The sequence below is a fragment of the Arvicanthis niloticus genome, chromosome 14 (genome assembly GCF_011762505.2).
Source record: "Arvicanthis niloticus isolate mArvNil1 chromosome 14, mArvNil1.pat.X, whole genome shotgun sequence".
Lineage (NCBI taxonomy): Eukaryota > Metazoa > Chordata > Mammalia > Rodentia > Muridae > Arvicanthis > Arvicanthis niloticus.
Window position 1 is genome coordinate 68981615 of NC_047671.1, and position 15854 is coordinate 68997468.

Here is a 15854-nt window from a genome sequence, read left to right on the forward strand (position 1 = left end):
GGTGAGAACACCAAAGAGAAGCCCGGCCTGAGCTCCCCTGCCGGCAGGATGCTCAGACAACAATGGTTAGTTAGGATGGGCTCTGCTGTGTCGCTACTTTGCTGTGTCTGGCAGTGCCAGGAAAAATAACCTATCTGTAAAGAATGACAAAACAGAAACGCTTGCTTCAGGCTACCAAGGAGACACCCTTCCCTTCCTCCCTTTCTCAGTCGCCACCGACTCCCCGCGGCGGACCTAACCTAAGGCCGGGGCCGCCAGCAAGCAAGTTCCTGCGCAAGTAGTTTTATTTCCCGCAGCCCTCCACCTGCTGGGCGGCGCTCGGCTGAGTCCGGCCGCCCCTCCGGCGACCCCCGTGGGCTGCAGCAGAAGGAAAAGCGAGTGCTGGGCAGGGCGGGGGCGGGCGGCTGCCGCGGATCCGGCCCGCTACCTCCGCAGCTCGGTGGCCTCCCATTGGCCGCGACGCGGGCGGGAGGCTCGGGAGGAGGGAGGCGGGAGCGAGGGCGGCGGCGGCGGCGGGAGGGGACCGTGAGGCCCGGGCGGCGCGTGCGGCCAGGCGGGAGAGCGGCTGCAGCTCGCCCGGGTCGCGCCAGTGGAGCCCCTTCGCGGTGCGCGCGAGTGGCGAGGAGCAGGCGGCCGGGGACGACGCGCGCGGGCGGCGAGGGGCACGGTCATCGCAGCTCCCCCCCTCCCACTACACCGCCCCCCTCCCTGCTTCGTGACACCCCTCACGCGGCCGCAGCCGGAGAACAGTCTCCAAGTGGCCAGGGAACTGGGAAGGGGACGCCGCCGCGGAGGCCTGGTCAGCGGGACCGTCGCCCTTTGTGGGCGCAACGCGCACGGCCGCGAGCGCCCTTCCCCCGAGGCGCTCTACCCCCGGAAGCTTTGTCGCACCGCTCGGCCCCGGCGAGGACGCCCAGGGAAGGGAAAAGCGGGGGCTCGAAAGCTCGCGTGGGGGAGCTGCTGAGAGCGCCACCCGCCCAGCCGCCACCTCCGTATCCTCCATCCGCCGCATCTCTGGGGCTGCCTGCGCACTCCCGGCCGGAGCCCAGCCGCCTGCGCTGCGGCCCGCATACACGCACACGCGTGCACTCACACACACGCGCACACACACACACACACACGCACACACACACACGCACACACACACACACACACGCACACACACACACACTTCTCGGCGCGCACGCACGCCCGCCTTTCTCCCCGCCCCCTCCCCAGCTCCTTGATCTCCCGTCTGTTTTATTACTCCTGGTGCGAGTCCGGCGGACTCCGAGGCCCGCTATTTGTTACCAGCTCGCTCTCATTGGCGGGGAGCGCAGAGCAGCGGAGAAGGGGGTGGGGAGGGGAGGGGAAGGGAAGGGGTGGCCACTGCCCGGAGCCGTCTCCGCGCTGCTGTTGGTGCTGCCGCCGCCGCCGCCGCCGCCGCCGCTGCCGCTGCTGCTGTCTCTCTGCTGCCGCTGCCGCCGCCGCCTCCGGCTCCTCGCTCGGCCCCTCTCCGCCTCCATGTGCCGGATAGCGGGAGCGCCGCGGACCCTGCTGCCGCTTCTGGCGGCCTTGCTTCAGGTAAGCGGAGGTCCCGGGTGGGTCGGGCTGCGAGCGGGGTGGGGCGTGCGGCGCTGGGTCCCTTTGTTCCCCGCGCCGCTGCGGGGCCGGGCTGAGCACCCGGGAAGGGAGGTGCCACACCGCGCGGCCGAGAAACTGCATGGGCTTGAAGCTCGGGCCGGACTCCCGGGCCAGGATCCCTGGCCAGCTGCTCTACCGCGCCTTCTTCGGCGAGCCTCGGTCACAGGGTCTCCTTGGCTTCGCCTTTGGGTCAAGGCGAGCTCGAGGGATGTCCCCAAGCAGCAGAAGGATGAGGCAGGAGAACTCCTAGCTTTTGTAGTTTTCTGTGCTTCTCGCTCCCTCGTATTGTACTTTGATCCATTTTTGTTGTTTGTTTTGTTTTTTTTTTTCCTTCAGGGAGGGGTCGCGAGTTTGTACAAGGAATTCTCACTCTGGTGTCTTAGTTACAGGACTTGCCTCCACCCCACCCCGCTCCAGTACCCGCGCGCCTCCTGGTGCGCAGGGGCGCCGGTGTCCTATTGTCTTCATCCCAGCTCAGAGTTGCCTTCTGGCCTTTAGATTCTTTTGCCCTGGCATTACTCTATGTCGGTCCCACTTGGAAAGCGAGTCTGGTCCCCTGCCACAAAGAGCGTTGGCCGGCAGGCGCGTCAGCACGCTTGTGGCCCCGGATCTTTGGTACCAGACCTGAAGAGAAGTCCCCATTACTTGGCCATACACATATGTATAAATATTCCTTTCTCTGTACGGTTCTTTGCTCTGCGTGGGTCCTGGGGACACAGTTGCTGGAGCCACCCTCACTTTTCCCACTCCAGCGAGCCTTTTCACTGACTGTACTTAGGGGGCTTGGAGGCGGCTGGAAGCACCTGCTCCACGCAGGTCCCGAGTTCTCTTGTCACTCCGCGACGCGGGACCCCAGCCCAACTTTCCCGAGTCTTCCCGGCAGAGGATGTTCCTATCCCAGTCTCGGTCTTCTGCAGGTCCCATTGGCTACACCACACAGCTTTGCATGCGACCCTTGCTCTGGGCGGGGTCTAAGCGGGGGTAACGAGTCTGTCTCCACGTGCAGTGGGGTGCGGTGGAGGCTACGAGAGAGGGGTGTGTCCGCCCTTGTTGCGTGGCAAGGAAGCCCGCCTCGGAGTCCCGTGCACACCCCCATCCGGAGGAGAGGGTGACCAGCAGGGTGGTAGCCCCAAGTGCGGGCGAGGCTCGGAAGTGCCACCCCGCGAGCAGTGGGAGCGAAAAATGGGCACAGATGGTGCTGTTCACTCCCCTCTCGAGTCAGGGCCTGGGCACCCGGGCCGCGGGACTGGAAAGTGCTGCGGTCACCGAGGCGGGACGGGGCCCGCACAGGGTCTCTTTCTCCCACCGCCCTCTAGAGGGGTGTGGGCCGCGCCCGCGTCGAGCCCTGTCCATGGTGCGCGGCGCTGCAGAGTGTGGCCCTGCCCTGCTTGCCTCGCTGCTCCCAGGGGTCGTGCTCTCCCCAACGCCCACTCCTAGGCCTCCCGGGTCCTCTGGTTCCCTTCCCCTTTCTTGGATTTCTCCTTTTGTTCTTCTCCTGCTGGTCTCTCTCTCCCCCTTCCCCCACTCACCAGTTCTCCACCCTCCCCCAAGGCTTTCCTGACTCTGGGATTTCAGAACTATTAGACTAGACATTTTTGGCCTCTGCAGTTTTGGAGAGTGGATGGAATTCTTTCTAACTTGGAGAAGACCTGCCAGTCACTTGCTAACAAAAGTACCTCCTGTTATAAAACCGCCCTTTATTCTCCCAGCGCACACTCCTCATTCCTTCACCTCCTGTCACTTCATTTATTGTCTCTTCTTTTTAAAATGGGCTTTTTGAAAGAGGTTAGACCGCAGGGGAAGACGGAAAAGGGTTCTGCTTCCAGTGTCTGAAGTTAAGGGGAAGACAAGACAAACTTAAGAAACCCTGTGTATATTGTATTTTCTTTCTCCCTTTTTAACAAAAGAGACATCGTAAATCAAAAGAGCTCACTTTTCAAAGCAGGATTTTTATACATCACTGAGTGCTTTTGCTTCAATACCAGCTATAGATGATTATTTTGTTAATAACTCTTTAATATAAATGTAATTTCTAATCGAATATTGATCAGTGAAGTTGGGGCATGTGTTGGTCATTAATACATGGAGAATCTTTTTCCTTTCACTCCTCTGTCTTGTCTGGTGTGAATTTTGAATGTTCTTTTTTGGGAGGGGCATTAAAATGCCATTTTTAAACATTAGATATTAGCTTAATATTTCCAATGCATGTTCTTTCGAATTTCCTTTGTCCTGATGCCAACATTGATAAACCATCGTAAGAAGGGAGGTTGTAACTTTACCGTGGAGTATGCAACAGCCTTGTGCTCTGCTAGTGCAGTCACACTGAGGGATGTTGAAAGGTCGTTAGAGACAGGCGTTCCAGTTTGGCCTCATAGGTTTTAGGGTTAAGTGCACTATGCGGACTGTACAACTGAGATTGGCAGTGACTTTGAGCTAAAGGTCTACTTTGCACTCCAGAACAACAAAGATCTATCTGCAAGGTGAACGTGGCTCCTCTGCAGTCATCTGCTATTGAAAGTCTCTAGTTGCTTTTTTCCCTCTTTCCCGTGCAGACCAAGCAGCAAGGGTTTTAGAACAGAGAATGGACAGGTGATTAGTGTAAATACAGGGGAGTTTTATCTTTTCAGACCAGTTACATAGCAATGACTGTTGAGAGGACTCTATACCTTTGGTTCCTTACAGAACAGTCTGTGTCCCATGCTTCTCCTGCCTGAGTTTTATTTAGTTATGCTTCTATCTAGATTTATGTAATTCTGATTAATTTTATATAACAAGATAGTCACCTTCCAAGATTTCCTTTTTTCCTTCATTACAATTGAAGGTGTCAGCATTGTCTTTTTACACGAAATGAAATAGAATTTGAACATGAAGCTTCAGAGACTGATGGGTAAAGCATTAAGCCACAGAGTTATGACTAGCATCCTTTGTAAAGTATATAAGTAGCTTTCAAACCATTGCATAGACTTATTGTTAGGGGGAAAAATCAATTTTACTGTTATTGCCAACCCAGTAATTAATAGATTAGGAACTTGTTTTGTTTTTCTAGTTCACAATTTAATTGCATAGCCTGTTGTTCTAATTTAAATACACTTGATTGCATTATGTAGAATCAAGGCCAGTACCTTAATGCTGGGGAACAGAAAATTTAAAATCTTAGTTTGATCCCATGTGGTTTCAACCCTGGATAAAGATTTTGAAAGAACTGCATGCAGTATGAATATTTCTCATCTGCCTGTTAGGTACTGATTTTGCAAAGGTTAATATTCAGCACTTAAAACGCATAAAAACTAAGCTTTATTTCAGGAAGTGGGAAGTCCAGGATTCAATGATGACTTTGTATATAAAAAGGATTTCTTTTCAGTGTTTGATTATTATTTTTTTTTATGTGCCCTGGTAGGCTAAGTTCTTGTGAGAGTAAGATTCAGCTTAGTTTGTATTCATGTTAGACTTTGCTCATTGACCACAACTGTGTCTTTCTTTGCCTTTTCCTGAGGTACATCAGGTTCTAACAAGAGGTGGTCCATTCCAAATGTACTGGGTGTGATTTGAAGAAAGACTATTTTTCTTTCCTAAAATATTTTTGGCAATAGTTTTAAAAGGACACAAGACACACATTTAGGCTTCAGTTTCAAGCTCAGATTACACACAGAGGGTATGATGTTTGCCTTGAATTCCTTTGTGAAAGTCTGCTCTGACCTTCCAAAAGTTCAAGAGGAAATGCTTTTTCATTAGTTTTTATTTTTACAAAATCTTCCCGGAATACATTTTATTGGTGACAGTATATTGTACTAAAATGTCCTTGATTTTTTTTTTTATTAAAAATTTGTAATCCATAACCCTGTTGTACCTCATTAAGGTTTGGGATTATTGATTGCAGAATGTGGGGACTTAAAGCAACATTTAATCTCATTTTAAAATGCTGCTGCCTTTTCCTAATCTGAAGTGACTCAGATCCCATCCTGTTTTCAATGGGGGACTTCTCAAGTTAGAAGAGTGATTTAAAGGGAAAAATCAGAGCTGTTATTTAAGAAGTGGAGTGTTTGTGTATACACTTCACAATTTTACCCAAGTTAACATTATTCAAATTTGTTCTTTTGGCTCAAATACAAAAAGTAATCAAGTTTAAGAACTGCTCAGATTTGGCAGAGAATTTTATCAACCATTTAAAAATATGATAGATTTGGAATTTGGATTTGTTTGAATAAGTATTTTATATCTGCCATCAGAACATCTAGAACCTAAGGATTTTCCAAGTAAAGAACTATGAGTTGACATACAGTTTGCACCAAGTTATCGTCTGCGATGTGTATCTCTCTGTTTTCCTACTAGAACTTTATTTTTATTTTAAGGTTTTAGAAGATTATGTCAGTTAATTTGAACAAAACCAGAGCATTATATTAACTAAATTAATATCGTACATCTTAACTAACCCCAGTCCTACTAGGGAAGAGGTATGCATAGATTAATAGTCTGATAAGAGTTATATCCTGTAATTCAAAATTGATGGCCTTAAAGTAGGTAGAAAAGGTGAGTTCAGAAACTAAATGAGATCTTTCAAAAGATACGGGTTTTAAAATGATAATTTATATTTTAGCAGAGCCTTTAAAGGGAAAATTTAGACTAGACATAAATCCTGTTTAGTTTCTTATTTTCTTTTTAAAAATTGAAGGAGTTTCTTTAATCTTTTAGGGATTTTTGAATATTTATATATTTATTATCTATCTATCTATCTATCTATCTATCTATTTATCTATCTATCTGTCTATCTATCTATCTACCTATCTATCTATCTATGAGCACTGGTGTTTTGCCTGCATGCGTGTCTATGTGAGGATGTCATATCCCCTGGAATTGGAGCTATAGAAAGTTGTGAGCTTCTATGTGAGTGCTGGGAATTGAACCCTGGTCCCCTGGAAGAACCACTGTGCTCTTAATCACTGGGCCATCTCTTCAGTCCCCCTTGCTCAGTTTCTTATTCCTTGTCAGCTATTCTTTACTATTCAGGATCCTTTTAATGTGGTCATTCAAATGTGCATATAACACTCTAAGCCCTTAGTCCTTGGGTTGTGTATGTGCATGCACACACATACAGAGATACTGATATAGAACATGTATGTATATGTACACACACCCATATATCTCAAGTGTAGAGATATAATATATAGAAGGGTATTCCTTCTGCATTAAGTGCAGTTTGACATCAAGCAACAGTGAGTAATTGATTGATTACTTTGTATAGATATTGATTTAAAGCATCATGAGAATGATTGTGCTACGTACACATAAGCCACTCTTGTGTAGAGTCAGCGGCAAGAGCTTGTGTGGAGATCAGGAAACCTGGGGAGTCTAATCTGCTAGACGTATTCTGTTCACTTTAAGTTCTTGGGATCTCTTTTACCTCAATACTACTAGCCTTGTGCTTGTTGGGTTAATTGGTTGCTAAGGACTTTTCCACTTCTGTGATCCTTGGAATTGCTTAAAAAAATACTTCAACCATGCTTCATTTTTAATTGTTTTGGAATAACTTTAATTTTAAACCAAAAATGTAAAAATGTTTAGATACTCAGAGGGGCAGATGGGATTTTTGAGGATTCACTACTAACAGTTACTTATCTTACAAGATCGCTTAGCAGGCATTCATGTTTCATACTCTTGCCTTTTTAACTTGAATATCTTCTACTGAGTATGCTACTTTAAAGGTAGAAGTGAACTATTTATGAGAGGAAAATCGGCTTAAAATATGACTAATATTACGAAGATTACTTTTATGTCCCCATTTGCTTTGAGAGAACAGTTTGCATGAAAACCATTAAATTGAGTGATAGCTTTGGCATTAGAAACACCGCCTTTTGACTAAAAAGCCCTCAGGTTATTTTTCTTCATGTTATTTCTGTATTCAAGACATACACACAATGTATATGATGCTTTATTAGAAATGACTGGATTTTAACTTAGTCTCTCAATATCCCTCAGTAATAGTTTAATAATTTGTGGTATAATATACAGACAGAGTTGAGAATTCCTACTGTGTGGAACAAAACATTTTAGTTTTACATCTTTGGAATTGTTAAAGAAGTCCAAAGACCTAGAATAGCTACAGAAGATGCTGTCAAAAATCTATGGGGTTGCAGTCTTCTGAGGATCAAGTGGATAATAAGATGGAATAGAAGAATAGAAAACTAAGCAGGGCGTAAGTAAATTGAAGTTGACCTAAGCTAGTGGTAGAGAATTCAAGAAGCATGAAACAACACACAGTGGGTCCAAAGGATGACTATCAGGATGATGGACAACTGGTGCATGCTAGTTTTTTGTCCGTTTGTCACAAATGAGTCTCCTGGGAACACAGCACCTCAGTCACCCAATTGCCTCCATCCAACTGGCCCACGGTCACATCTGTGGGGGGATTTCTTGATTAATGATGGATGTGGGAGAGAGAACCCAGTCCACTTTGTACAGTGCTACCCTAAGCAGGTGAGCCTGGATTGTCCTTACAAAGAGAACTGAGTGAGCCAGGAGGAGCAAGCCAGTTGGCAGCATTCTTCATGGCCTTTGCTTCAGTTCCTGCGACCAGGTTCTTGTCTTGAGAGCCTGCCCTGACTTCCCTTGTGAGATGGAAGTGTAAGCCAAATAAGCCCTTTCCTTCCCAGACTGGCTTTGTTCACTGCTTTAGCAGAGCAACAGGGAGAAACCGATACAAGGCTAAATTACCACAAAACATCCATGTTGACCTCATAGTAGGACCACATTGTGCCAAGTTACTTGTGCCTGGGAGGTTACACTAGCAGGAACCATTGGGATATTTCTTACATTCTCCTGACTGCTTGAATATTAAGCATTCATTTGTTCTGTTGGAGGAGGCAGACCATAAAGTGAGGTGGGAATCTGGGAATCTGCCTGCCTCTGTTTGATAAGTGATTCATCTTGTATTTTCCCAAGTCGAGTTGGGAAAATTTGTTATGTGTTTTTAAAACGTCTTAAGCTACTTTAAAGAAAGCACCATTGTAAAATATGAAATGCTAGGACAGAGTAAGTCAGACTCACAATGATCTGAACTTACGGTTTTTGTTTGTTTGTATTTTTTTTTTGTTTTTGTCTGTTTTTAATTTTGGAACCATGGGTGGTTTGCCTACATGTATGTCTGTGCAGACATGTATGTGTGTGCCTGGTGCTTAAGGTGGGCAGAAGAAGGTATCAGATTCCCTACAACAGGAATTACTGACAATTGTGAGCCCTTTGGAAGAGCAGCTCTGGCTAAGAACCACTGAGGCCTCTGTCCTCTCTGTCCCCCTCAACAGAATATGCCTATGAGCGCTAGAAAAGAAGAAAGGAAGGGCAGAGCATTGGAGGAACAGATGGGACAGAAAGCGAAGCTGCTACTGTGTGTGCTTACCTGCTACTGTGTACTGAAACTGTCATTCTAATACTGTCCTGTGTGAAGCTTTAAAATGCTTATTGGACTGTTTAAACCGGCTTCCCTCATGTTCCCCATCCACCTTATTCCCATCTCCTCTCCTCACAAGTTCGGTCGTGTTTTGATGAATTAAGAAATCATTTCTAAGAGAAAGTAAGTTGAAAGATTTATACTTTGAAATATTTATGATTCCAGAAATTTTTGGAATGAAAATTGTTGACTAATGATTTCTTTTCATTATTAAGCTAAATTTTAATTTTTTCCAGCTTCCTTCTGTTGCCCCGAGTTTTGTACATGTTTACACTTTTTGACTGTGATGGGAGTTTTTACAATTGCCATTCACTTTTCTCCCACATTTACAGCTTCCAGGGGTTTCATAGTGTGCCCCAGACTTTAGAACAGACAGTAAGTTACTCCAGTGTGCCAGAGGTGCTCACAGACCATTAAAAAAAATCAGTGACACTTAGGTGTTTGTAGTCATTTCACAAAGTCTTTAAAAAAGCTTTCACGTAATACCAAAGAGTGAATTTAAAATTGTTAACATTTATAATTTTTTTTACTTACACATCAATGTTTATTGCAGTACTATCCACAATAGCTAATCAATCTATGTCTATCAAAAGAGAAAAAAAATTTGCCATATATATATATATATATATATATATATATATATATATGTACAGTACAATATCTTCCATAAAGAATGAAAAAGGGTCATTTTCAGGAAAATGTAAACAATAAAATATAATCATATTGCACAAATTAAGTCACTCAGAGAAATACAAATATCCCATGGTTTTTCCTCATTTTTGCTTTTATTGAAAATAGGTTCCTTTCTCATATGATATCTCCTGACTATAGTCCCCCCTTCTCCCTGTTCTTTCCCACCTCCCCGCCCCTCCAGATCCACTCCCTTCTGTCTCTCATTAGCAAAGAGCAGTCTTCTAAGAGAAAATAACTAAACATTATAAAATAAAATTTAATGAGATGAAGTAAAAACTATCATATCGAAGGTGGATATGGAAAATTTACAATTTTTATTTCAGAGGTCTGGGAAAATTGTGTGAAATATTTATGTAACTCTGCAAGATAGGTGATATTATTCTTCTTTTAGAGGTAAACTCAGGCAAGCATGAGTATGTTTCAGAACTGTAATTAAAACTATGTCTATTGAAGAAGGCTCAACTTGACTCAGGCTGAGCCCCTTTTTACATAATTCTGAGAATGAATATCACATTAGAGCATTTCAGATCTAGTGTATCTGATTGATTTTTTCCTATTTTTAATTTGTACAAGTGTACATGAGTGAATGCATGAGTGTGTGAGTGCATGTGTGAGCAGGCAGGGACTACGTGGGTACAACCACTTGTACACGTGTGTACCAAAGCATGCAGATATATATGGTGGCTGGAGGACCATATCAGCTATCTTCTTCAGGGATTCTCCACTGTATTATTAATTTTTTGAGATAGGTACTGCCATTAATTCTAGAGCTTGCTGATCTAGCTAGTCTGCCTGTCCTGCAAACCCCAAGGCCACCCTGACTCCCTCTACAACACTAGGATTGTATGGGTATAGCACGTGATCTTCTTGGGGTGCTGGGGAAGTCTATCACAGCTCTTCATATTTGCATGGCAAGCCCTTTATTGACTGAGTTGTCTTCCCATATTATACTCTCTCTGTTTAATCTTAGCCTTAAATATTTTGCTCTTCTTTGGCACTTGAAGCCAAAATGTGAGGCTTAATTAAGATTTTCATTCTTTTTATATATCGTTTCCTGTAGTAAGAAGAAATCTTAGCCAAGTGTCTCATCAGTTATGAAAAGTTTTTCAGATTGTTGCTATTCAACAAATAAGATGTTAACAAATACACAAAACATGTTTTGAGCCAACCATGGAACTTAAGATAATTTTGCAAATCCCAGAGATAGACATTTTTTTTGAAACTGTCTTTTCCTATGTTTTCATCGTGACCTTAAATCCAAGATATACCATCACCTAAATGACTCACTTTCTGTGTTTGAATATTTTTAATTACTTTTGTTTCTCACAAAAGAAGATATATGGAAACTTGTAAATATATACACATACACACACACACACACACACACACACACACACACACACACACACGCACAAATCTCAACAGTGTGACTCAGATAAGTTCCTGTGAGCATTTTATAGGGAATATGCTGTTTTCTATTGAGAACATCTATAAATATTTTACCTGCTAACATGGGCCCTTGTGGGTAAATGAATACACCTGACTGTAATATTCTACAATTTTTTTTGTTGGTGGGAAGCTATTAAAAGATATCTGAAATAAATGACTAAAAAACCCACTTATGTTATTAAGTACAAAAGGAAACTTGTCCACTACTACTTAATATATCTTTAATTGGCTATTACCAGTTTAATTTTTTTTTTTTTTGCTTCATCTTGGCTTAACTGGTTGACATAAAAATCTTATGTTCATTTTTGATTGTTTGCTGGGCCAGAAAATAAAGTTTTTTGTGCAGCAAAATATTGGCCTGTGCTAGTCCCTGTGGCTCCGCTGTAGAAGGACTCGATGCCAGTGTTAACAGATTACCTTTTGATAGCTTGCTTCTTCATATGGTATGGAATTTGAAATTTAGATCGCTTTCTTACACATTCTCTCTGTCTCTCTGTCTTTCTCTCTCTCTCTCTCTTTCTCTCTCCCCCCCACACTTATATGCATGTCCACTCGGCTAAATCAGTGGTCCTCCACCTTCCTAATGCTGAGACCCTTATGTTCCTCATGTCGTGGCAACCCCCAACCTTAAAACTATATGTTGCTACTTTATAACTTTAAATTTGCTACCGTTATGAAGTATTATGTAAGTAACTGATAGGCAGAATATCTGATATGTGACCCTGTGGGGTTCTTGATCCACAGATGGGGAAACACTGTGCAAATCTTCCTAGATGGTGTGCTGGTTGGGGAGTCCTGGATGGAGGTGTACACAGTACCCTGGTAGCAGCAATTATACCAGTAGTACAACTGTAGCAGCCCCTCCGATTCGAACAGTACCCCAGTGGCAGCTATTTGCTCTATGAAAAACAACACAGACGCTCTTTACTTTTTCATGTACCTTTATAGAGCATGCGGTTCTGCCCCCTTTTATGTCCATTATCTTGGACTCAGTATGTCCATGTCATGGCCCAAGCCATCCAAGTATTTTTATTATTTAAATTTATAACAGTCACGGAAGTACAAAAGACTCACAGAAATAGCTATAGAAATAGGTTAAGGATGGTAAAAATGGACCATGGACAGCAGAGTGTTTCATTGCAGTGAAAGGGCATTTAACCTTTGTGGTGTCAGTCCACTGACACCTCTTGTGGATCATAGCATTTGGATCTCTGTGTCTGTCGTCCTGGTAATCAGGCATGGTTGCTGTAGTAGAATACTGTGACTTATGTGTCTCTACTCTCCACTTCTTAAAAGGAATATGGAACCAAAGAACTACCCTTCTGAGCACATTTCCTACAGAAGCAGATCCTAATCTTTTTAGTGATGGTTCTTAATATCTTCTCCAAGCTTACCAGTGACCTGCTTCCAACAAGGCCCTCTGCCCAGTTTTCATGTCCATTTTTTAATTTGTAAAAGCTTACACAGAGGACTGTGTTGTGCCCTGCACTATTCCTTTCAGCTGTCCAGAGTGGACTTGGGTGGACTTTACCCTGTGGTGTTTATGTAACCCTGTTTAAAGAGTTAAGTTGACAACGAGAACTGCACCACCCCCTAAATAACCCCCACCACTTCTCACCTGTCCTCCCCTCTAGCCTAGCTACTCTCTGAGACCTCACATTCCATAAGCAACTACACAATTATGCCTCTTTGGTTGGTTTTGGTCAGGAGGGAAACTGTAATTTTTCTCTTACGGGTGCAGACTTGAGTTTGATTGTGTAAGAGTAGCTGTTTGTGCAGGTGTGCTAGTGTATTGTGCCCAGAGGGCAACCTCGGCTGGCATTACTCAGGTGTTTTGTATCTTGTTTTTTGACACAGGGCCTCATTGGCCTTCAGCCGATGAAGTGTTCAGAAGCTGGCCAGAGAATCCCAGGGACCTGACTGTATTTTCACCCTCCCACCCCAACTAACCAACCACATTTCATATATCCAGCTTTTGCAACTAAGTTCTGGGTATCAGATCTAGGCCTCTATACTTAACTCAGCAAACACTTTACTGACTGTGCTATCTTCCCAGGCCTGTAATTTATTTTATTGCATTAAAAAGATTGTGTTCAACTGGACGGTAGTGGTGCCCACCTTTAATTCCCGGGCTTGGAAGGCAGAGGCAGGCAGATCTCTGAGTTCCAGGACAGTCAGAGATACACAGAGAAGTCTGTCTCAAAATAAATAAATAAATAAATAAATAAACAACAACTCCCCCCAAAACACAGCTCCCCAGAAGTGTTTTTTTAAACCATAAAAGTAATTATTCACATACAGTATTTGTGCTTTTCTGTCTTCTCTGGTAAGAACTTTGCAGAAAAGGGCATTATCATTGGTTTGATTTGCAGTTATTCTCTATGCAGATGAAGCTATGATTGGGTTTATGAAATTTTTTGTTTAGAAGCCTTCTTAATGGATCTGTATTTTAAAGGGAGACAGTGGCATATTTAATGTAAATACAATGGATCACTCAACAGATTGCTTATAAAATTTTAGGGTGGAAAATAAGAGCATTTTGGAAAATGGTGAGTTTCTCTTTAGTGATTCATTTGCATTGATAATGAATATTTTCAAGAGTTCAATTCCTTATCTTCCTCAACCTTGAAACTTCATAATTAAAATGTATACACATATAAATATGTATCTCTTTGGCTGGTGTGTCAAGATATGCAGTGACAACTCTGTCAGTGTCACATTATCATACTACACCAGAGCTCATATTCACGTGCATGGTGAAGTAATGCAGCTTGTGCTATGTTTCCAAGAGTAACATATACAGATATATATATATATATGTATATATATATATATATACATATATATATATATGTATATATATATATATATATATAAAATTCATAAAGCATACATGTGCATGATAATATATTTTTCTTCATTTGTTGAACCCACTGGATGGGAATGCTTCTTTAATTATATATAACCTTACACTGAGTTAGTAGCCTTGAGTGACGTTGTGGTTTAGTGGTTAAGAATGATCACTCTACATAAGCAACTGGAGCAGGCACAGTTTCTCTGTTGCTCCATCACTGACAGGAGAGGCACCTAGTGGCACCCCAGGATCTCTGTCCTTAGCCCATAAAGGAGGGTGGGACCTCGTGAGCCCTTACCACTTTGTTGAAGAAATGTTGAAAAGGCAAATCTTGTGTGGGTAAGCATCGTGACAGACAGTAAGTGAGCACATAGGCACCCTCACATCCAGAAGACACTTCTCAGCATTCCTTCTCAGTCTCTGGTGCTCATAGCTTTCCCTCAGCCTTGCCTCTTTTGTACTGTCCCCTATCCCTTGGTGAGCAAAGGGATGTGACATCGATGTCACCTTTAAGGCCTTGTTTTCTGAAGTTTGATCAGTTTTGAGTCTGGCATTATCCGTGCCAAAAAGAAACTTTTCTGAGGAGGGCTGGGGACGGAGGTAAAGAGAAGTATCTAGAAGGAATTTTGATATCATGTCCATTTAGCAAAACAATAATAGTAGATTTTGTCAGAGGGAGGTCTCTCTAGCCCTGGGTTACTGGCCAGGTTTACAGAACTAGGCATGAGTTCTCTTTTACAAATCAAGTCTCAGATACAGCCAGAAAGCTGTTGCTTCCCCCGCCCCCATGCTACAGTCAGAGTGGTCATCACAGCATGCCAGGATGGTCATGACTTTTAGCTGGAAGGTTTCACAGTTGGGTAAAGCTGTCCATGATGTTTCTTCTACCTCCAGCAGCCTGCACGGTGCCTTGCAGTTCTGTGAAAGCTGGACAGCAGAGAGAGAGCTCTGGGTCATTTCTAGCTCGATTTCTCCATCAGTAACCGCAGTATGCTCTGTGTTTCCAGCAATGGGGTTAAACTTAACCATCATATTCAGGTAGACAGCAGAGACCAGTTACAATGGACTGCATTGTTTGGGAACCTCTGAGATTTCCCTGACCAACGGCTCATAGGGATATATCCATGTCCAGTACTGGGGTTGCTATTTAATAACCTATGTCCTCTAGGCCATGCTTCATTGCTCTCACAGAGAGCACTTATAACCAATCTCCTTTTCAAAAATTTTTCCTATTTTCATCTTCGTGTGGCTTTTCATATCCTCGGAGCCCCCTTCACTTCCTTTTCTGCCCTGTCTTCCCATCCCTTTTTCTAGCTATACTTTCCTCTCACTGTTATTCCCCTTTCTACCTTCCTGCCTGTGTTCTACTATCCTGCCTCTTGTAAATCCCTTCTTCCCTCTCCGTAGCCCCTCTATAGTTTTCTGGCTTCCATAGATATCCCAGGTTAAACACACAAGTGTAAAGACTTGAATTTGTATCCTACATTTGAAAGAAAACAAATAACCATAATTAAATTACAAGATGAGCACAGCATCTCTCTCTCTCTCTCTCTCTCTCTCTCTCTCTCTCTCTCTCTCTCACACACACACACACACACACACACACACACAGAGAGAGAAAGGGGGAGAACATGAAAGTAAGAAGGAGGAGACCTGTGAAAAGAAGAAAAGTTACAGTAGGAAAAGAAGGTTGATACAAAGTAATGGAAGATGAAAAGGAATAAAATAGATTATATACATGTATAAAGCTGACAAAGAATAGCCAGCAATAAGTAAATAAAATACTTGTCAGTA

General features: G+C 43.6%; 1 protein-coding gene across 1 annotated transcript in view; it reads left to right on the forward strand.

The window, feature by feature from the left end:
- The first annotated feature begins 244 nt into the window (after positions 1-244).
- Positions 245-15854, forward strand: part of Cdh2 (cadherin 2) — a 216583-nt gene continuing 200973 nt past the window's right edge. The window contains exon 1 of the mRNA XM_076912954.1: positions 245-1563. Within this exon, the coding sequence (XP_076769069.1) occupies positions 1504-1563 (60 nt within the window). The 5' untranslated portion in view covers positions 245-1503. The remainder of the gene's footprint in view (positions 1564-15854) is intronic.